Below are 22,926 nucleotides of genomic sequence, written 5' to 3' on the forward strand. Positions count from 1 at the left end.
CGCCTCTAATCGGCGCCGGGCAGACCGGACTACATTACCCGGCGTCCTACGCGGCCTTCTCAGCCTAGGGCGCCAGGCCGAGCGGGGCGCGGTGCATGCTGGGAAATGTAGTCCTCAAGGGCAGCACCTGTGGCGGGACGGTTCCTTGCCGGGTGCCCCATGCGCCCCCGCGGCGGCGCCAGGAGGAGGCGGTTGGGGGGCGGGCATGGGGGAGCTGCGGTAGTGCGGCCATGTCGCTGCGCTGGGTGTTTCGGGTCCTGCTGTGTCTGTATGGCGGCTGCGCCTTGTGGAGGTGGAAAGAAGGGGCGAGGGGCGCTAAGGGGAGCCGGGGGAGGAAGCCTTTGTGCGTCGGGTCTGTCCTCTGCTCAATCTGTACGCAAGCTGCGAGCACGCAGATGCTGTGTGGGTTGCCCAGAGCCGGCTCTCTGGGACACAGCAGCCCGGGGCCTGAGGTGATACAGGTGTCCCCGAACCGCTTGCGAACCAGGGGCCCTCTGGTCCCTGCCAGCCGGGGGGGTGTCGGTGCTGGCTTGGCTTTCCATGTCCCCTCAGGTTACACCTGTCACAGGTGTCAAACCCGCATTCTGTGTTTGCAGTAGATCACAGCTTTGCCTAGGAAGTTTGCTTTGCTGACTTAATGATAAGAACGTAAATTGGTCTTTGTGGAACTGGGGGCTAAACTTAAGAGGCCATTTTCTCTAGAAATGCCAGAACCTGTCCTCAGGCTTATTCATAGAGGAAAAAAAAAATGGAAAAAAGGCGTAGCAGAGAAATGCCTTCATCGTGCATACTTGAGGGTTTAGGAGTGGAGATGATGTCTCTGGCTGTTTTCATTCTTCGCTGCTTCACAGAATCAACAGCCCTCAGGGAAGAGGTTTTTTCTTTTTATAAAGTAGCTATTAAAAAGCCATAAATCTGAATGATGTAATTATTGCTAAGACAGCTACGCAAAAACCTGAGTCACTGAGCAGTCACAATGTGCAGCTGTCTGGCAGGTTGGAAAGTTTTAGTTACTTCCTCCAGGTTTACCCTAACCAAGAATTTGTGGGTCTGTAAAAGCCACTGGGGAGTTTGACTGTGTCTTGTAAAACTACAGCTGAAAATACCTAAATCCTGAATAGCAGTGCAAAGAGATGCAATGACAAAGCAGCCAGTTCAGGACAAAGATGTTGAGCAATTGCAATTTATAGGAGGCATTTGTGTGTATACAAATGGTTCCTTAGACTGAGGGAGTGCTGAGGGAGCTGGCAGAAGTCATTGCTGGGCCACTCTCCATCATCTTTGAAAGGGCCTGGAGAGCAGGCAAGGTGACTGAGGACTGGAGGAAAAGCAGTGTCACTCCAGTCTTCAAAAAGGACAAGAAGAAAGACCCAGGAAACTACAAGCCAGTCAGCCTCACCTCCATCCCTGGAAAGATAATGGAACAGCTCATTCTAGGCATCATCTCATAGCATGTGGAGGAAACGAAAGTTATGATAAATATTCAACATGGATTCAACCAAGGGGAAGTAATGTCTGACTAATGTGATAGCCTTCTGCAACAGCATGACTGGATGGATAGATGAGGGTAGGGCAGTGAATGTTAGTTACCTTCAGCAAGGCTTTTGATGCCATCTCCCACAGCATCCTTACAGGCAAGATTAGGAAGTGTGAGTTAGATGAATGGACAGTGGGGTGGATTGAAAACTGACTTAAAGATAGAGCTCAGAGTGTTGTTATTAGTTGGAAGTCAGTAACCAGTGGTGTTCCCATGGGTCAGTACTGGGTCCAGTCCTGTTCAATATATTCACCAATGACCTGGATGAAGGGATAGAGTGTACTCTCAGCAGGTTTGGTGATACAAAACTGGGAGGGGTGGCTGACACACCAGAGGGCTGTGCTGCCATCCAGTGTGACCTGGACAGGCTGGAGAATTGAGTAGAGAGAAACTGCATGAGGGTCAACTAGGGCAAGTATAGGGTACTGAACCCAGGGAGGAACAACCCCATGCACCAGTACAGCTTAAGGGCTGACCTGCTAGAAATAATCACTGTGGAAAAAAGACCTGGGAGTCCTGGTGGACAACAGGATGGCCTTGAGGCAGCAATGTGCCCTTGTGGCCATGAAGGCCAATGGCATCCTGAGGAGCACCAAGGAATGTGGCAGGCAGGTTGAGGGTGCTTGCCCTTCTCTACTCTGCCCTCCTGGGCTCCCTGGTTCATGAAGGATAAGGAACTACTGGAGAGAGCCCAGTGCAGTGCTACTGAGATGATTAGGAGACTGGAGCATGCAGCACATGAGGGAAGGCTGAGAGACCTGGATCTCTTGAGCCTGGAGGATGAGGGAGGATCTTACCAATGCTTAAATATCTAAAGGGGGGGTGTCAGGAGGATGGGCCCAGACTCTTCAGTGGTGTCCAGGTCAAGGGGCAATGGTCACAAACTGGAACATAGGAAATTCAACTGAAATATAAGGAAAAAACCTCTTTACTATAAGGGTAACAGCACTGGAGTAGGCTGCCTAGGGAGGTTGTGGAGTATCTGTCTCTGGAGACATTCAGAACCCACCTGGATGCCATCCTGTGCAACCTGTTCTAGGTGAACCTGCTCTGGCAGAGGGATTAGACTAGGTGATGTCCAGAGTTTCCTTCCAACCCCTAACATTGTGTGATGCTGTGAAATATTCCATGTAGGCTGTAGTATTAGTATGTGTCTGCTGTGCTAAAAAAGCCATAGCCATGATTTCTATTGCTGTGCAGAGCTTGTGAGAAGTCACTAAAAGCCCCAAGAAGCTGCTGAAGTCAGTTTCTCTAGTCTCATTGACACAATAATAGAATCATAGAACAACTAATGTTGGAAGGGACCTTGAAGATCACCTCATTCTAACCTCCTGCCTGGGCAGGGACACCTCCCACTAGACCAGGTTGCTCAAGACCCCATCCAACCTGGTCTTGAACACTTCCAGGGGGGTGGGGGCAGCCACAACTTCCTTGAGCAACCTGTTCCAGTGACTCACCATCCTCAAATTAAAGAATTTCTTCCTAATGTCTAGCCTAAATCTCCCCTCTTCAAGTTTGAAACCATTTCCCCTGGTCCTCTCACTGCAAACCCATGTAGAAAGCCCTACCCCAGCTTCCCTGTAGGCCCCTTGACAATGGCAAACTTTGTTCTGGTGCATTCACATCTGAGGCTGTAGATCATCCTGTGACTCTGCAAACAATAGTCTAGATTAGTGTTTCAGGATATGATTTTCCAGTTTAGCTGAATTATATTAAGAACACACCATTGCCAACACAAATATTCCTTCAAATCTCAAAATAAATTTGAGCTTGTCATGGTAGTGTTCTAGCATTGTGCAATGCCACTTTTCAAAGAGGTCTCAGCCAGACATAAATCCATTCTTCTGCTATTTTTGTTTGGCATAGAAGAGTCTTGAGATTTATGTTTTGGTATGTTTTCTTGGTAGGTATAGAAACAGTGAAGAAGACTATGAACACTTCACTTCCAGAAACCTTGTAAGTATTTAATGAAGATGAAGCTAATCACTACTGATTGGTACTGCAAGTTTTAGAATTTTTACTTCATATATGGTATTATGGGTCCATTATTCCTCAACATGCTTTTCTTTGAAAACTGCATAGATGCTTTCATTCTAATTTTTTTTGCTATTTGAGCAAGCTGGGTCTGCTCTGTGAGAGGTCAGATGCACATTTAGAGGTGTCACAAAGTTCAAAGAATTTATGTCCAAGGAATGAGGGAATGTGACTGCCTTCCCTAGCATTAGCAGGCTGGTAAATGGGGGTGGCTTTGAAAAAATTGAGCCCATGGCAGAAGTGTACACTGAGAAAGTTTAGGCTGTGTTGTCTTCTGAATTGTTCAGTGTTACTGACTGGATCTGAAGAACTGAGGCAGTTACATTAATCACAAATTTCACTCCAATTTGGGCACATTCAGGATTCTCATATGACTTCATTCCCTGCCTCCCAATTAATTGCAAGAGACTCAGACAGGAATTTTTAAAATATAAGCACTGAGAGATCCACATTTCTTTCAGATGTGTTAAAGAATATGGAATTGTTAAATGTGTATGTTTTCAATTATTCTAATGAAGTATCCCACATATTCTGGTTATGTATTTTTTAAAAATTGTCACACAGAATAGTTTATATGAGAATTTAGGTAAGAATATATGTATTTCAGAACATCAAGGGTGCATGAATGAAGGGAAAAGTGAGAAGGCTCAGCATGGCCAATGGGTCATAGAATGCTATTTCTGTCTCCTTATTAGTACTTCTTCATGGCATTTAAGGACTACTGAGCAATGTTAATACTTTTCTGATACTGTTTTTCCTACTGTAAGCAATTTCTGACTTTCAGGAGAAGTATAGATTGAAGAAATAGCCCTTGGCAATGAAAATGTCAGGGCACATGGCCCAAGGTAGAAGTTTTCTGTCAAAATTGATTCTGTCTGTGGCAATGACATAATACACAGATATTTTACACTGAAGTGTTATCTACACTGTAACAGTGATTATAGAAAAGTGGGCTGGAGGCTGTGGTTAGTAAATCTGCAGGTATCCTGCAGAACTATCTTAAACAATAAAATTATGAAATTTGTCACATTAATCTCATTAAAATATTCCTTAAAAATAAGTTGATTTTACTTTTTGATTATTTTCAGACTCTTTGGAGCACTTTTGTTTTAAATTTGATGTTAAGATGCACAGTGTCTCAGAAAAAAATGGAAGTTTCTCTATATGTGATGCTATAAATCAAATATTTACCTACAATATGTTAAATATGAAAATTATACAAGTTAGCTTTTATTACAGTATTCGCCCCAGAATTTTATTGCTTCCTGTGATCCAAGCAGCAGCTTGTAAATAAGTTCCTTGTTCCTTAGTGTTATAATGTTAAGTGTGTACAAAGATACTTAGATGACAGCCTTTGACAGCACTAGCTGTTAAGAGTTTAATAGAATGCATGTATGGTAGATAATGGGTGATTTATTATTTGCAGAACTTTATAGATTTCTAATATTCTCAGAATATATCTCTCTGGGTCAGGAAGAATGAAACAAACAAAACCCTAATGCATGTATGAATCCCTTTTGGTTTTTTTATTCATTAAACAGAATGCCAAATATCACAAAATATTTGACTAAGACCCTGAGTTGGCCGAAAGCTTTTCCTTTTTCCAAGGTCTTTTTTTTGGTTTGAATAGTTCCCTTATCTGGGTCCTTGCAAAAGTGTCAGCTCAAGGAAGGGGGAACACAGTAGCCCCAGTTTATCTCAGCTTTATCTGTTTGAAAACTGAGTTCACCATTGCTTGAAAGTGCCCCAAGGGCTCTGGCTGATCAGCCAAGGTTGTATTTGGTTGTTAAATGTAGGTTAGAATAAAGATTATTGTCTGTTAAGCTGTAAACTACATCACCCGGGTCCTGATAAATCCTTAATTTATTTTGCTACTAATCCTGTCTGATGTTTTGGGACAAGATAGGATGAGACTAAACTCTTGAATGGTGTGAAGTGTGACCTTAAAAGCAGATTGGGACGTGCAGGCATCTAGAATGCCCCATGCCACGTTCTTAGAGAGCTCAGGGGCTGGGAAATGTGCCCTGCCAGTTGTCTGTCATTAAGGGACTTGTTAATATGGCTGTTGAGAGACAGTAATCTTATAGCTCCCCAGAGTGTCACTGATACTGTACAGTAGCTAGGTTGTCTCACGTACATGTAAGAAAAAGTTGAGCCAAAAGCTTAATAAATATTTTATATGCTTTTTGGCTCAAGTTTCTCACGTACTGTTTTATTTCTTTGTAAACTTTTGTTCAGTATTCTTATAAGTAATGCCCTAAAACTAAAATAATTTAGCCTTACAGATTAGGTTCTCTGTAACTGGAGTGCTGAAATGCCAGATTTTATTCTATGTTTAATAAATTGTGGGGTTTTTCTGTTGCACAAACTTACTGAAGAGTACCCAAAAATCCTAAATTTTCAAGATTTAATCTAAATAGATTCTCAGATCCACAAATCTCATATTAATTAGTGTTAATATATTTGTGCTATGTGTGGTGTTAATTTTAAAATAGTTTTAGTTCACCAAAACACTGAACTGTCCATTTGCTGGGACTTAGAGAGTAAAACCAAAAGTAAAGACTGAAGTAAGCTATGAAAATGAATTGTGAGAAAATTAACTGTGCTCTGAGCATTGTGTACACGGTGATGGTTTGGATGCAGCTGTCTCTCCTTGCATTCATAGTCTGTTGTGAAATGGAGCTCCAGAATTTAATATGCTATTTACAGAACAGTCCATCTTTATCTCTAAAGGTTGAAGGGGAAAACTTCCAAGAACAGAATTTAACTGCTATAGAAACAATTTATTTGCTTGCAAGATGAATCAGTGAATTCTGAGATTTCTGATAGCCTCTTTTATTTTATAGACATGTTAAACATTTCACATCTATCCCTTTAATGTACAGTTACTCTCTTTGCTTTAGAGACCTATCTGCATTCCATATGATTAAAATCTTGTATGATTAAAGCTTTGAAAAGGATGGACAATGTTACCAGATTTTAATCTTGCATTGAATTAGAACTAAGAACCTATTGTGCAGAAATTATTTATTTTCTTGTTAGGTTCATTAGAACTCTTGATTCTTAAATGGGTTTGTAGTATTATTTCCTGCTGTTGTATTGGAACAGCACAGATTATGTGGATATTCTCACAGATATCCACCATGTTTACCTCAGCCAGCATGGGATTTGACTAATTAGGATTTTTTCAATATTTTGTAAAGAACTGTACTTGGTGTTTTGGCATCTGAATTGTAATTGGGTTGGGACCTGAAGAAGCTCATGCTGAATCCTGATTGTGAACACTGACCAGAAAGAACTACAGTATCCTTTAAAGGGATTAAGGAAGCTTGCAATATGATGTTGAAATCCTGTTCATTAGATGAGGCTGTTATAAAGAAGTTATAAAGTCTGTGTCCTGATTTACACCTCTATTTAGGGTGGCACAGAAACATCTGTGAACTGCATAAATGCAGTGCATTAAAAACCCAACACGTTTGGCATAAGAAGCCTCTCTTCATTTCAGATTTTCTCTCACCACATGGGATTACTGCAATTTATTTTGTGAACATCAAAACTAAGCGTTGACTCTTGTCACCTTTGATGTTTCCATTTCCTACCAGTATCTTCTGAGCCATTCCAACACAGCTTCAGCTGCTTGTGCTTTCAGCCACTGGTTGAACAAGAGGTAGCAGGCACAGTCTGACTCCTAACCTGCCTGTGTGATTACTGACCAAGCTTTAGGAGTTGGAGTTTCTAATCATACTTGTGTGTTCATAGTCTCACTGAATTCAGGTGGTTTGTTCATAAATCAAAACTTTTTCTGTAAGTAATAAAGCCTTATATGGATGTATATATTGAGGTAAATAAAGCATAAACCCATAGCATGAGGAAGAACAGTGTATCAAAGCAAAACATTTTTCTGTGTTCTAGACATTTGAGGATAAAGAACGGTATTTGCCAGCTGATCATTCTAATTGTTTCATGAGTTATGTGACAGCAGCTTCATGGACAGACAGGTAAAGGATTGTTTCTACGTAAATATTTTAAATATATACATTAGTAATATTTTCTCATAGGGAAAATATTTTTAATGATCTCTTTGAATTTTTTTTTTTTAATGGCAGTTTTGAATCTATGATCTTTTGACAATGTTGGATATTGTGTGTGTGTGTGTGTATGAGCCAAGTTGAGAACTCTTTTGTTTGCATATTGAACTAAAATCCACAAAAAGTGAAAAGAGGAGCTCTTGTACTTAGCACAGGTCTGAAAATGAAGGATATTGACATGTGGATTCAGATGCAGCACTGAACAAAAACACAGCCAGCCGTTGTCTAAAGTAAATCAGTGTTTCAAGACAGAGTTGCAGAAGGCAGCTCATGAGCAATATATTACTAAGAAAAGAGAGGACTTTGGGAGGACATATGTCTAGTAAGACTGAAGATTATTGAAGAACCTCTTATCTATTGTAGAACACAGGGAGATTTTGACTGCAGGGGCCAGAAGAAAGCACATGTTTCTTGAAAGGTGTCAACTGTAGAAATAAAACTGCCTTGGATGCTCTTTCAAGATTCCCAAGAATACTCACAAGTAGGGAGAAGGATGAGGCAGAGACTTTTCTTTTGTCTGTGTATTTATCCTGCTTACTAAATTAATGATTTTTAAACCACAGAACATAAGCTACTTTCCCTGCACACTTTAACATCTCTGAGAATGGCTTTGTCAGAGTGAAGTTAAAGCTAAAAAACACCTGCTCATACAAATAGGAGTTACAAATAATTGAATGGAAGGTGCTGCTTGTGCAGAGGGCGAGAGCTTTTGAAGTGTGGTAGCTTGGCACAATCTAGCAAGAAGAAAAAGAAAAAAATTAGTAGTGCAGTGTAAGAGCATGTATTTTAACACAGTAAGACCAGACAGAACCCTGGTGGCTGTCAGTGTGGGAATCCCTACCAGAGTTAGGATTACCTTATACTTGGAAGCACTAAGAAAAAGGAAAGAAGAAGTCTGATGGTCATAAGAGTACTGATAAAGTTCTGTAGATTTCCTGAATAAAACCAGTAGTTTTTAGGTGAAAACACTAACTTGTATCCTGCTCCTCTCATCCATGGATGCCAGTGTTTGGCTTGATTTATTTATTTAGAAGGAAAATGTATAATTCTAGTAAGGAATTTTTTAATGGAATACTTCTGCTTACAAAATATATATACAAAGTCTTCCTGTTCTAAACATAGTAAAAATAAATAGCAATAGCTTTCTTTTTCACAGGTTTTTAACCCCTCTGAACTCCTATGTAATGCAAAGCGTCATGAACTTGCCCTCAAAGCAGCTCTTCTGTTATTTGTATAACAGGCTAGTAGGTTTTTTTCTGTCAACCCCAGGGTAAAGTTTCTTGCATTTTTTTCTGGTTTGATTACTGTTTAAATTGCCTGAGAATGTCTTCCTACATTTCCCAGATATTATTGTGGAAAGGAGCAGTTAATTGCTTTTTGTTTTGGTTTGGTTTGCTGGAAGGAATGCACTGAATACAGTTGCACAAAACTTGAACAAAACATTACTGACAAGGCTCCAAAGACAGCCTTAATAGCAGCAATCTCTCTCATCCTAGAAGAACCATATATCAGACTTGTTTCTTCTATTTCAGTCACAGTAGTTAGAGTAATTTGTGTCTTGCTTGAAAACTGCAAATTTAATTCTGTAGTCATAGGGATTTTTTTCAGCAAATAATTGTTAGATTTTTAACATTTTACTGGAGTGGTGATTAGCTGCAGTGTTATAAATTCTGATCTTTGTCTACAGCTTCTTTCTCCCACTTAAGCTGATGGATGAATTCTTGGCCTCTTCTGAAGGCAATGGATGTTTTAGCATTGAATTAATCACAATTAACATTTCATCCAGGATATTTAGTGGGGTTTGATTTCATGCAATCCTAATTCTGTTGTCTTTCTGACATCCAAGACACATCAGTTTCCCTGCCTTTCCTTCACCCTTGGGCCTTCCCCATTGCAGCTGCAGCAAGAGTGCCTAAAGCTCAGAGCCCTTTATTCTATCACAAGTAGCACTTTGCTTCCTGTCATGTTACAGAGAGGGACATGTCTCCATGTCTCCCTTATAGGAGAGGGGAATCTATAGAGGACAAACAAGGTCTCTGTTGTGCATGATGATACAACAAATATACTTTGCAAATGGCTTAACCTGGTGACTTTAAATAAGGTGAACATTTCAGTAGATGTACCTTCTTTAAATAGTATAGAGAAGCCACGTTATAAGAGCCTATGAAAGATGCTTAGAATGTGTTTTAAAATCAGAAATATCAGCAAATATGGATGTCTCTTTAAATATTTAAAATACTTATGCAGTGAAATAACCAAAGCCAGTATAGTAAAAATATCACTGTAGACACTGTGTACATATCTCATACAAGCAGATTGATTTAAATAGTGTGAAATAGTTTTATTCAATGGCAAGCTTGCTAATGATGATTTAAAATAATAGGTAATTTATTGGTTTTGTAGAACTGATCTGCTGTTTGGAAGTGAAAGCCAGGTAAAGCTAAGTTTGAATGTGTTCTTTGGTCTTATAGCCTAATTTAGCTCTTCTCCAATGTTTCTTTTCATTTTTATGGGAAACAATTTTGCCACAAATTAAGGCTGACTAATGGCAGACTTTGGCAAAGTCTGTCTATTATTAATTTCTGTGAATTTGTGTACTGGTTTGACATTTTTAAAATGTGTGTGGCATACATTGAATCTGATTAAAGATTCCACTGGTACAGGAAACTAATATAACTTATTTGTAAAATTACTCATTTCATAGCATCTGCCAAATTTAATATAAAGAAAAAGCAACAAATTATTTCATACCTCACCTTTTTCTATGAGAGATTGTGATCATGTGGGGAAATACAAAAACTTTATAAACAATTTAAAAAGTGTTCTTGCTAACGACCTGAATTCATAAGTAGCTTACAGTCTGCTAAAAAGTGACTGAAGTTCACAGCTGTTGGAACAAGCTTATATTCACCCTGTGCAAGTTCTGCTGCTCCCCCCTGAGCAAGCAGCTGTGCAATTACTCAGCTGGCCCTGTCCTTAGGAGAGATTGCAAGCCTTGGCATTTGGATTTGAGTAAACGAAGAGGAAGCTGCAGGATGCAAACTGTAGGATGTAAAATTGCAGCTCATCAGCTGCTTTATGATAACTGCCTCTGTGCACTGCTCTGCTTTGTGATAAAGGTGGTGAGTCTGCCTCACAGAGCAGCTCTTCACCTTGCACATAGCATGAGATGGAAATACCAGGTATTTGCTTTCTTCGTGACACAAAGAGCAGTATGCCACCCATGTGCCAGTCATTTGTGATGCAAGTGCATACATGATGCCCGTTTAAATAACAGCCGTGAAACATTTCCTTGACAAGAAACAAGTTCTGGTTTGTTTGGGCAGTGAGTAACCAACCCCTCCTGCTCTGCTGCAGCAGGGCAGGCTGTGTATGAGCTGCACAGTTCACAAGAATGGAGAGAGACTGAGGAAGGGCTGCTGAGGGTGTCCTGCTTTGGGCCAGGATAAAGGTGATTTTCTGTCTTGTACTTTTGCTTTCAGCTAAGTCTCTTGTAAGTAAGTTGGTGACATCACAGGACAAAATTCTTCTGCATAAAGTTTTACCCTTTCCTCTTTATTTCTGAGGAAGGAGATGCTGTTTCCCTCAGTTGTTGTTGCCTGTTGACACAAAAGATTACAAGGCTAGATTGTAGCTTAAATGTTACCTGGTATAATTACTTTATGTGTTGTCACAAGAAGAAGTGCTGTCACCGTGATACACAATTAGTGTTTGTTAAAAAAAATCAACTTGTGTCTCTTCTTGTTAGAAGTTAATTTCGGGGATATATGTTCCTTAAACTTGCTTCCAAACTGATCTAAACTGTGATTATTTCCTCACAAGTATCTTAAAATTATGCCACTTAAGAAAAAAGTTAAAATTCAAGTCTTGTGAAACAGTTGAAAGTGGAAATGTCTTACTAAAATATACTGTCTGCATGCAACTTTACTTATTTCCTTTTACTATGTCAGGAGAAACAAATTTGTAAGGTTTTCTCTCCTGCTAATATTGCAGCAGTAACACAGGTATAATGAGTGAATGAAACCTATTTTCAATTTACAGACATAGAATAATTATCAAGTTTTTTTGATTCAGTCAAATTTTCGTCTCTGTGAAAATTATATTGAGAAACTATATCTGGTGGTAACATGTGGCAGTTGAACAGAAGTCTCCTCAGATTTCCTCACAGCCACCTGTTGGAAAAAAGTTTAAGCATTGTGGAAGTCATGCTATGTGGTAATCAGGGACATGAATTTATTGGTTTAATTTAGACCTAAAATCTGACAACCTATTGTACAAGCTGAACAGAGATTCATTCAACAGATTATCCCACATTAATTAGTTGTAGAGATTAGTATGCACAATAAATTTTGTTAGGAGTTGGTAGTGGCAGGAAGTAATCAGTCATTGGCACAGTAGCTGACACAAGGTATGCATGCATGGCACCAGAATCTACTTTAGGATTTTTAATTATTAAGTTCTGATCATTATATATTTTATTTTTTTAAATATTTAATAATTTACATTTCTAATCTCAATATTACAGTGAAAAAGACAGCAATATTAATTGTATTGTGAAGGCATTTTTTGTTCTCTGTTTTCTTTTCTGTCTGCCACTACAGAAAAAAAGCAGAGAAAACTGAATTTGGCTCTGAATGTTGTGTCCTCTGAAATTAATAAGACTGACTAAATATGATTTGAATGATATGTCATTGTTTGAAAATGTATTTTATAATATAAAAGCTTATTCCAAGTTCATAATTTCAAAAGAGAAACGTTGTAATAAATAACCTTATGGGAGTTGAACAAAATAATAATAATAACCTTTATTTTAGTTATACAGAGTTCTCAGATACTAGGAAGGCTGTTTTGGAATTTGGGACAGGAACTTGGTCATACCTATTTGAAAAAAAAACTATTCTCAGGAGCATCCAAAATTAGGGTATTTTAAACATTTATTTTAACTGTTTTTTCATTGTATGCTTTTTTAAATGGTTACACTTGCAGCTTTACCAACAGCTGTTGATGAGAGGCCCATATCTGGGAGGGACTCTTTTTTCTACTTTGAGATAACTTTGCCCTCCAGTAATAGTTTTGCCATTTGCCTTTTCTTTGATAGCAGCTTGTCACACAGACAGGTTTAGCTGCCCCTTGTTTAATTAATTGTAGTACTTAAGTAGGCCTTGCTCTTAGTCCTAAAAAACTCACTGCATATAATTGTTATGCTTCAAGAAGTCCATGGAGTAGAAAGCAAGACTGAACACAGAAAGCTTAAAAAAACTTAAATTTTTTAATTGTAATGAAAGGTCTTAATTGTCAAGTTGCAGGTATAAGCTTGATGTTGAACATGTCCCTGGATAGGCACGGCACTCCTGGAAGCTCAGAGTGTGCCTGATGTGTTGTATCAAGCACCTCATCCTCATTTAGAAAAAAACTCTTGGTCAGATACACTCCTTCACCCTTCTCTAGACATCTAAGTGGGGGCTGCACATTTTTACTTTGTGTCCTGATGTTTCAGGCACAGTTTCAAAATGTAGTTCAGGCAGAGTATCATTCCGGTTAAATTAAACTGCTTCCAGTGTCTCTGCTGGCTTGCTTAGGATAAAGTTCGGGTATTTGTACAAAGTAACACATCTAGGACATTCTCTTTCACTTCTTGATGAAGAATTCAACATTTTCTGTGAGTCAGCAGTTAACAATAGCCTTGGCAAGCAGTAGCAGGGCAATGGCTGTAGTAATACGTTTCTAAACATATGTGATAAAGTAATATCCATAGTATTGATCTTTTTAAAAATGCTTGCTTGTATTGCAGTCGTGCTTTCACTGGGAGTTAGCATGTTCTGTTTAGGAATTAGAATTACTATTAGTGATGCTAATCAAATATATCAGAGCTAAATTTTGTCATGGGGGTGTGAGAATGACACCGGGTTCAAGTTTTGCAGGGGGTTATCAGCTGCAGACATTTCCTGCATTCACCCGGCTCTCACCTGCTTTACACAGTTTCTTAATGCAATTTGTAAATAGTTCATTACTATTTTGTGCATTTAGCTTCTTTTTTTGAGGAGTTTGCTCTCAGCATGTAGGGAATGCTATGTATTATGCTGCAAGAAATGACTTTTAAATGGGGCAGGTGGAACTGTTCGTGTAGGTTTGGTTTTCCCTCGATCGTTGTCAGTTGTATCTTTCTGGTTTATCACTAGATGGCAACATAACATCACTCCATATCAAAAATTGCTCTAACCAGAGATTGGCTTTTTCTATCACATTTTTTACAGCAGAGATTAAATAATTCTCCCTGCCCACCGAAATGAGAACATATGCATGCTGGTAATATCAGTAAATTGTTTCTTAATGTTGTGAGTTCTGGTATTACTTCTTTCTATCTTAGTAACTGCTGCTTGTTTAGACAACTGATGTGCAGAATAATCAAGTAAGATAAAATATATTACTTTGTAAATGAGCAGTCTTTTTTTTCTTCCAAATAAAAACCACTATTGATTCATCTGAATCATCTCACATATGCTTGGTTATTTTGCCAAAACACCTCTTATTGAAGGCAATAGCACTTGTGTCCACATCTACAAGAAGAGAATTTGCATCATTTTTGCCTTTCCAAATACTTATTTACTGAGATAAGCCTGGTAGTTAATATATCTATTGACAGAAAAATACTGAAGTAAGTTTGGGATGAAACAATCTATATGAAATAATTACATGCAAGAGTCTCCTTAGCATCTCCCTTGAGAGCAGTGAGCCCACAGACTAATTCAAATGCTAGTCTGATTGGACAGGATGATTATGACTAGACAAAGTATGAAAAATACAATTTCAAATTTCAGTGTCTTGGGAGATGTATTTTCCAGTAAAATGAGAGAAAAATAAACAAGAGCAATCTTAACCGAGCTTTCTTATACCAAGCAATCTTATACCAGCTTATACCAGCTTTTGCTTTTGGAACCTTGAACAGAGTCACAGTTTTGCTCAGTATTTGGTAAACAGGGAGTCAGAGGCTGTCAGGCTTCTTAGGTCTTCTCTGAAACTCAGAAACAGCTTCTCAGGAAACTCGAAATAGTTTGTAAGAATAGGAATAGGTTCTGTCCTATATCATGTTTTCTCCAGAAGCCAATCATAGAGAGCTTATATTCCTTCCAGGTCTGCTTTGTGCTAACTGAATTTTTCAATATTTAAGTTTCTGTCAGCCCTGATGCAGTAGAACAGAACTGTTTGGCATTTGAACAAGTAATTTTCCTCAGAGCTGCTGGTCTTTTTGCACCCTGTCACATCCATTACTAACCATCATGTGTTTAATGAACCAGGTATATTATGCCAACTGAAGTTAGAAAAGTAATATTGGAAAGCTGTGCAGCTACTATTAATTGAAAAGAAATGGAAATAGTCGGCTATAAATCTTTAAAAACTAGTGTCATTTTTAGCTGCTTTCTAGCATAAGAAAGTTTAAACTGTATAGTAGAAACAAAGACTTGCACTTTATGTTTTTCACACATAAGAGTGTCAGGTTGATATCTTTCTCACTAAACGATTGATATGTTATATCAAGATAAATAAAGATAAGAGGTTTAATGACTGATGATTTTTCATTCCATTAGGAAATTTCTGTGGAACCCAGAAACAGATAAGCACCAGGTAGGAGTCACAGATTTCATTCTAGATGGATATGAAAAAGAATGCATATGAAAAAGAAAACCAGGGTTCGACATTCAATACCTGAATAAAACTTCTCCTTTTTTACATAGCCTGTATTGATTGGGATAAATACAGTTGTCTAATGGAACTTCATTCTGAAGAGTATTACCAACCTGTTATTTCTTTGTAAGTAAACTGCTGATAAATTGTGAAGCATCAGGAAGATTTCTGCTGCCAACGTCATGTAGCAGTGTGAAGCTGCAGAAAGTATCCCAGCCCAGTGGCAGGAGTAATGTTATTGAATCTTTATGTTCTTTTTCACACATAGTACAGGATGCTTTGGTTCCAGTGGGTATTGCTGGAATGGAAAGGTGCCTGAAGATGCCTGAGGGTAAAATGTCTTGTGAGCATGCTGCTCACCCATCTCACCCTCTGCAATGGCAGCAGCTCTGCATGCTCCATGCACAGTCCTGAGTGAAAGGCAGTTTGTGTGCTTGTGCTGTTTTATTGGCATGACACATCCCACATGTTTTACAGATATGGTGGTGGAGATTCATATGCTAGAAATGTTGAAGCAAACTCTATATTATGGGAGGTGAAAGGCAGAAGTGACTATGGGTACACTTCATTCATGAAAGCAGGAAGCCATCTACTGACAATATAATTTAAATGTTTTATGCATAATGGTCTACAAGCAAAGTATGGCTGTTCTTTTACACATGTTGAAACCTCTTCAGTCTAAATTAATGTACATAGCTGCATAACATTTCAACATTTTATATACTGGACTCATAGACTATTCAGTTATGCAGGTGAGAGGTATCAAAATAATACAGTAAACAGAAATTAACCAGTGGAATATGATCTGGGAAACAAAACTTCAAAAATCACTTTGAAATTTCAGACCGCCTGCTCTCCAAAGAGGGAAAAAATGTAACATGCTAATCCATATGGTCATTGAAACTGATTCTGCCCTATCTATAATTAAAATTAGTACACTGATTACTTTTCAGTAAGATGACAAAGGATATTTAATACACCTGCTCATCTACATATATTGTAGGGAACTACATGCAGGGAACTTTGGTAGCATCCTCTGACAGCTCAATTTATGAAAGTACTGTGTGATACTCTTCACAGCTATGCTGGAGGTTTGGCCATAACCCTACTTACTCATTTGCAACCCTGACAAACACAATTATCTCTTAAAGATAAGTCAATCAAATATACTGAAGCATGATGCCACCTGCCTACCAGACTTTCAAATTATACAGAGTTAAATTTCACATTTTTAATCTGTTGGGTTTTGGCTTTTTTTAATTTGCATTCTTAGCAGGAAGGTTATCTGAATAAAGCAGTCTTGGACCATGATGCTTAAAGTAAATGCTCTACACTAGATAAAATATGGGGAAAGGTATGACAGTCAATGTTCAGAAATAGCTGGTGATAGTGTGAAAAAAAACTATTGTTATCTTACTTGATATTCTTGCATTACAGATAGCCTTGGAGGAGGGGGGGCATAGTGAAGAATTGACAGTGTGGAGTGAAGCTCATGTAATGAAGCTCATATGACAATACTGCATTGGTTTAGCCATAAAATGATCTAAAAGGGTAGTTTGAAGATACATTATCAGCACTGTTAGATATTACATTGCAATAAAGGCAATCATAATTTAGGTATCACTTAATACTCAGTAAAACATTATTGTGGTCAACAGTGGGAATAATTAAAACTTGTAATAAGAAGAGTGGAACACAAAGAGTGCTAGACAGGAAGCCAGAGGGGGATTATAGAACTAACAAAAATTCCTAAGGTGCTAACACACATCAGGAAGCTGTCAGAAGAAAAGTGGGTTCAAGCCAGTGGAAGTAGAATAAGCAACACAAATTGTGTTCATCCTTCCTAAAAACTAAAGGCAAACAATGAGTTATTTCTGGCTTACAAGCCTGGAGTATCTGGCTTGAATGTTCTCCGAAATCTTGTCTTCACCGTGTTGCCCAGAGAGTAAGAAATTTGTCTGAAATCCCTCCACATCAAAGCCAGAGACAGTTTTGTTACCAGTGCCCAATTGGGAAGTAGTCTGTTTGGATATCCTATTTATCAGCAGCTTCCTTGGCATTTAGGTCAACTTTGTAGCATTTTTTTCCTGGCTCAAAGTGTTTGGGCTTTTGCTCAAAGGAACAATACTGTCATTTCAATTCAGTAAACATTTTTAGTAGTCTGTCTGTGCTCTTGATACTAGAAACACAGCTTATTTAAGTTTAGGGTGAAATCTATTTCATCACTGCAGCTACTTGTGTCTGTTTTAAATATTTCTACCATTCAAATGTACTTCTCATAAAAACAGTGCTGCTTTTATGCATCCATTCATATTTAAGAGGCCTGACTTATCTGTACCCTTCTTGATGCTAGAATCTAAACCTAGTCACAAATATAATTCTAGATAAATTTAAGTATCTTTGTAAAATAGTTTCAAATCATAGATTAGCCCAGCTAGAAGGGCTTGAAGTATCATCTGGTCCAAGCTTCAGTGGGAAAGAGATCTTAGATGAGATTATCCAGCAGTAAATGCTATTTTTTAGCCTTGCACCATTAGGTTGAAGATTATTCCATGTGAAGATCAGTCTGATTTTCCCACCCTCTTGATGGTAGACTTTTGAAGAAACAAAGCAGACTCAGCTCTCCTGCTGACAAACTGTTCTCTTCATGGAACCATAATTAATTTTTTTTCATCTTTTAATAACAAAATTCTTTGAGTATGGGACTACAAACCTCTTCTAAACCTGTCTACTATGATAACCTCACAATCTCCATTACCTTGGCCTCTAAATGTCAGTTCCTCATGGCTGAGCTTTTTTGTAGTTTTCTATGAAGATAAGCATGACTTCTAGAACACACAGAGAAGACTTTTCGAACTCTTATTTAGCCCAGGAAATGCTTGCACGGATGTTTTTTTTCCTAAAAGTCATTCTTCTGCAAAAGCAACCTTTCATATTTTATATGTTAGTGTGCTTTATCTAAATTAACATTATTTATTATTTTCTAACAGGTTACACACACATACCACTGCTACAGATGTAGACACAGACAATACATCTTCAGAAATGCACAGAAAGTAACCTCTTTTTATTTTTGCTGTTTGATTGATCAGATTCCCATTGGAAGCCATGACAGGAGCACCCAAGTGTTATAAGGTTGAAAGAATGTAAAAAGAATGTATAAACCATGACATCTGTGGTTTTTACTTTGAAGCAGCCAAGCTGTATGGAAAAAAAAATGGAATATGTTCTAAACTATCCACTGAACTAAACCTTCATCTTGTCCATGACTTTAGCCAATTATGAAGCATCTTCATGCCCCTTTCAGACTGAGGAAAATATTTTCTGAAGATCTTAATAAATAAATTCTGGAGCATCTTCTAATTTCTTTTATATTCTGCCTCTTCTGTCCAGCAGTATTCTTCAGGTCTGTGTCATAGAGACTGAACACCATAAACATCAGAAAGTTCTCAAGGATGCTGTCTTTAAAATACAGTTACTGTAAGGACTGATACACGTGTTTGGTAAATTACTAATAGTTTCTTAATAGATCTGTAAAGGGAATGAATGATATAATTTATGTTCACATGGACATTTAATTTATTCTCAACTGAACATTTATGTCACAGAATCTATAAATACCAGCCACTACTTGCACATGAAAAAAGCACTGCACCAAAGCCATGTTTGTGCTTAATTGTTTTTCAAAGCTAGTTCAAAAATCAGTAACTGTTTTATTGTTTCTTTTCAGAATTACAGATCCTGTTTTGTGTTTCACCAGAACAGTGCAAGTGAGGGACTGCCCAAGACGCATCAGATTTTAAACAGCTCTTTGAACAATTACACTGTTTGGGCTACTAGTCAGAGTGCCATTTATGTGTTCAGAGTGAGGAAATTAGATCAAAATTACAGGTTAATTTTTTTTTTTAATGTCATAAAATGTAATGCTGTGGGGTGATGCCTATCCTTGATATTTTAAAAATATTTTTGCTCAGGATTTCCTTTAGCTTTGGGTGCTGTCAGTATTTTCATTACTACCTAGCTCTAACTTAGAAATGAAGGTGTCCTTTCTTAGAATCCTTACTTTTCCATTTTTCAGACCAAGCTACAGTATATATACTGAGTACATAATCTGAAAACAAGGCATTTACAAAGAAAAAGAAAAAAACCAAAACCCAACCAACCATAATATTTGTAAATTAACATAAATTATATGAAGATCTTTGAAAAAATCCTTACATTTTACAAGAGCTTTAGAGAGTATTACTTCTATTCAGGAATATTTGTCTACCCTTTACTTCAAATTAACAATTTCATACTTCAACCTTTCTACTCACTCCAATTTTTTTTTCAACAAATTGATCTGTAAAATACTCAGTGTACAACCCCTCATCTCATATATATTAGGAACAATGATAAATTCCAGTAAGAAGTCAATAAAATAAACTGGTATGTTCACATTTCATGGTGGCTTACTTCTACTAGCCAAACTTGCAGTTGAAACAAGTGTAAAATTTCTCAACCTGAAAAACAATCCCAGCACAGGAGACAGTCCTGGCTTTTCTTCTTTCAAATTTCCTTGCCTGAACCACCACCACAGAGGTCAGATGGAAAACCCTCCTGCTGTAGGGTTGCTCAATACCCTACAGTTTCTGCAGTGTTCCCTGCTTATACTAAAACTACAGTAAGCAGAACAGTTTTCAAACTTTTTCTAACCTCTCTCAGAGCTGTACAAATCCCTTGTCTCCTGATTTTTTCAGAGACACAGTATTACCTCCTGTGTAAACCTCCACAAGCCCTGCTGATACTGCTGGGATGACTCATGTTGGAAAACACTTTTTCTAAGGCAAAGGACACATAAAAAACATGTATTTACATGCCTGAATGCTCACAAAGTTGACTTTAAGGCAGAAAAAATATTTATAACTGCAAATATATTAAAAATTGACCATGTACTTCATTTTGAATGTTACTTATAACTTCAGAAGGTTTGAATAATGTTAATAATTTAATAGTTCTAACCCGCCTATCAAAAACTTGAATTTTTCATTAGGTATGTAAGGGTGGATGATTCTGGGCACTGGACAGTTTCATGAAGTTCTGGTTTTGCTCTCAGCTATTAAAATAACCTGAAACATTTAAAAGCATTCTGTGCAGTCCATACCTAAGATATAATTGAAAAGTAACAGTTTGCAGACATTTCTAAATCTTATTATTTAATATTTTAAATTATTCATATAGTCTTATTCTATTTTTTAATATTTGTGTGAAATAATGTAATTATTCATATATTACATTCATATTCATATTGTACAAAAGCATAAAGACAAGATTCCATGTCCTTGCTCTGCACAGGAGATTCACAACTAAAGACAGAACTTATCCACACATTTTTAATGATGCAGTTTCCCAGAATCTCTGAATTTGAACAGGAAGTTTGCCAGCCCATCAGAACTTGCTTGCTGCATTGCAAGTGTTCTCATAAGATCCACAAAGCCGGACACATCCCTTGCAACTGCTCAGATTTTTTTCTAGCCATAAATATTTGCCTTTCAGGAAATGGTGTTTCTGCAGCCTCCTGGTAAAAATACAGTATTTGCATGGATAGAAATTGAAAAAAAAAAAAAAAAAAAAAATTAAGCATTTCTTCAGCATACCCAGAAACATCAAAGGATTCCTTTAGCCAAGCTTACAACTTATTTGACTGGGTGAAGTGTTCAGAGATTTTACTCAGATCCCAACCTTCAGGCCTCAGCCTGGTAAACCAGTGGATATTACCTGCTTCTTATTCCAACTTCTGTGGTGTTTATTTTCTGTGTTCTGTACAAAAGATACCTGGAGTTGAAAAGCTTTTTAAACCAAATTAAATTCTAGTCACCTCTTAGGTGACTAGAGAAGGCTTTATTCTTGTTCCCTAATAAAATGAAGTGCCATTGGCTGAAAAGCAAATAATCTGGGTATTGCTATTGTATTCTGATCATTATGACTTAAAGAAATCCCTAATAATTACCAAATAAATATTTTAATGAGCTACTGTACTGAGCGAATGTACTGCTAGTATGAAATCTGAGATACTCTGAAATTATTAAGCCAGGAATCTAGAAATTAAATGTATTTTAATCCTGTTTCATTTGCATTTCAGGTCAGATACACCTAGAATTATACTGTATTCGATCATAATGCTCTTCATCTTTTTGGAAGTCATCGTCAGCTACAAATATACTACTACTAAAATAGAAACACTCAGCTTCCAAGAGAACTAGGGCAAGACTTAAGACCAGCACCTACCACTGACAACCTATAAAAAATTGTCAAAACATGTTGTCGCTTTGGACCCAGGAAATATTGCTTCATGATGTTTTTATTAGAACTTTTTGTATCTCTCTAATTTGATGTGTTTAGTTACAAATATAAAGGACATGCTATCAAATACAACTTTAACTGATTTGTGAGTACTGGTCAGTGTTTGCTAATGGCTTGTAACAGACTCCTTTTCATCCAAAGTAAATGAAGGTACAGTTGTGTGCTCATGCTTGGCTTAGTCTCACCTCCTTGTGGCTTTCTCTGACTTACCTAAGTCACTTGTCTGTGTGAAGTATGATAGAAATATGCATGCAAAAATTCCACTCTATCCAAGTGGCTGCAGCCAATTCAGTTCCCATAATGAGCAAAACACTCACAGAGGGAATATTCTATGTTCCTGAAGACATTTTTTTGATACTCCATGTTTTACTTCTTGTTTAACAAAGGTTAACTCTATCTTTACCTATTTGGATTACACATTCTCTGAAGTTTATTTTCTTCTTTAATATATAAACATAAGGGTTATGATACTTGTTATAATAAAGTGTCTTTGAATTTTTAATTCCACATGAAGACATTTTTGCACTTCTAGACAGAATTTCCTTATCAGCAAGTTGAGATACCTTGTAAAGCTTATACTGTTGATGGCAATTGTTCTGTTTGTCCTAAAATCAGTTTGATTAAACTACATGGGTAAATAAATGGTTGAACTTGTTACAATCACTTTATTTAATAGTCACAGTTTATGAAAAATTTCATAAAGATTATAAAAGCTCCAGAAATCAAAGAATACATGAGCATTTTAAAAATAATTTTGCATGATTCACATCACATTTATTTCAGTCCAGTCTGTACCAAGACAGAAATCAGAAAACATCAGAAAGTAATTTTGAAATTTCCCCTCCAATATAAAGTCTGTTCCTACTCAAGATTGTCAGTCTTTCCTTTAAAAGAGGATGCTCCCAGTTCCTTGTGGAGCATTTGCACATCTATTTTCCACCTTAGCTGTGTGTATGCCAAATGCACAAGACACACATGAGGTGTGCAGAAACATCTGTGTGGGGTGTTCTGCATTTCCCCGTGGATCTAAGGTGCTTCAGCTTTGTCTCTCTTATGGCTGAAAATTGGTGTTTCTCTAATCTTGACTATTTCTGCACCTTTAAAAACTAAACAGACAATGGCATTTTCCATGAAGAAAGCAGACTGCTCTTTAAGCATATTTCTCCCATACAAGGACAGGAGAATGTCATGGCATGAAGTAAATGTAGTATAGATTGGAAGACAATGGTTTTGGTTTGTGTT

The 22,926-nt window shown here is 37.6% G+C and overlaps 1 protein-coding gene across 2 annotated transcripts; it reads left to right on the top strand.

Annotated features, from left to right (window-relative positions):
* Window positions 1-144: 144 nt before the first annotated feature.
* CATSPERE (catsper channel auxiliary subunit epsilon) lies at window positions 145-22,326 on the top strand. 2 transcript variants are annotated; one of them, XM_071739118.1, is made up of 6 exons: window positions 178-292; window positions 3,445-3,493; window positions 7,484-7,569; window positions 15,246-15,282; window positions 19,073-19,233; window positions 21,464-22,326. In XM_071739118.1, exons 1-6 carry the CDS (start codon window positions 231-233, stop codon window positions 21,582-21,584), a joined length of 516 nt encoding a protein of 171 aa, XP_071595219.1. In that variant the 5' UTR covers window positions 178-230; the 3' UTR covers window positions 21,585-22,326. The 2 variants fall into 2 exon arrangements, with proteins under 2 accessions (XP_071595220.1, XP_071595219.1); XM_071739119.1 differs by lacking the exon at window positions 7,484-7,569 and having other exon boundaries at window positions 145-292.
* The last annotated feature ends 600 nt before the right edge of the window (window positions 22,327-22,926 follow it).

Source organism: Heliangelus exortis, chromosome 3 (assembly GCF_036169615.1).
Source record: "Heliangelus exortis chromosome 3, bHelExo1.hap1, whole genome shotgun sequence".
Lineage (NCBI taxonomy): Eukaryota > Metazoa > Chordata > Aves > Apodiformes > Trochilidae > Heliangelus > Heliangelus exortis.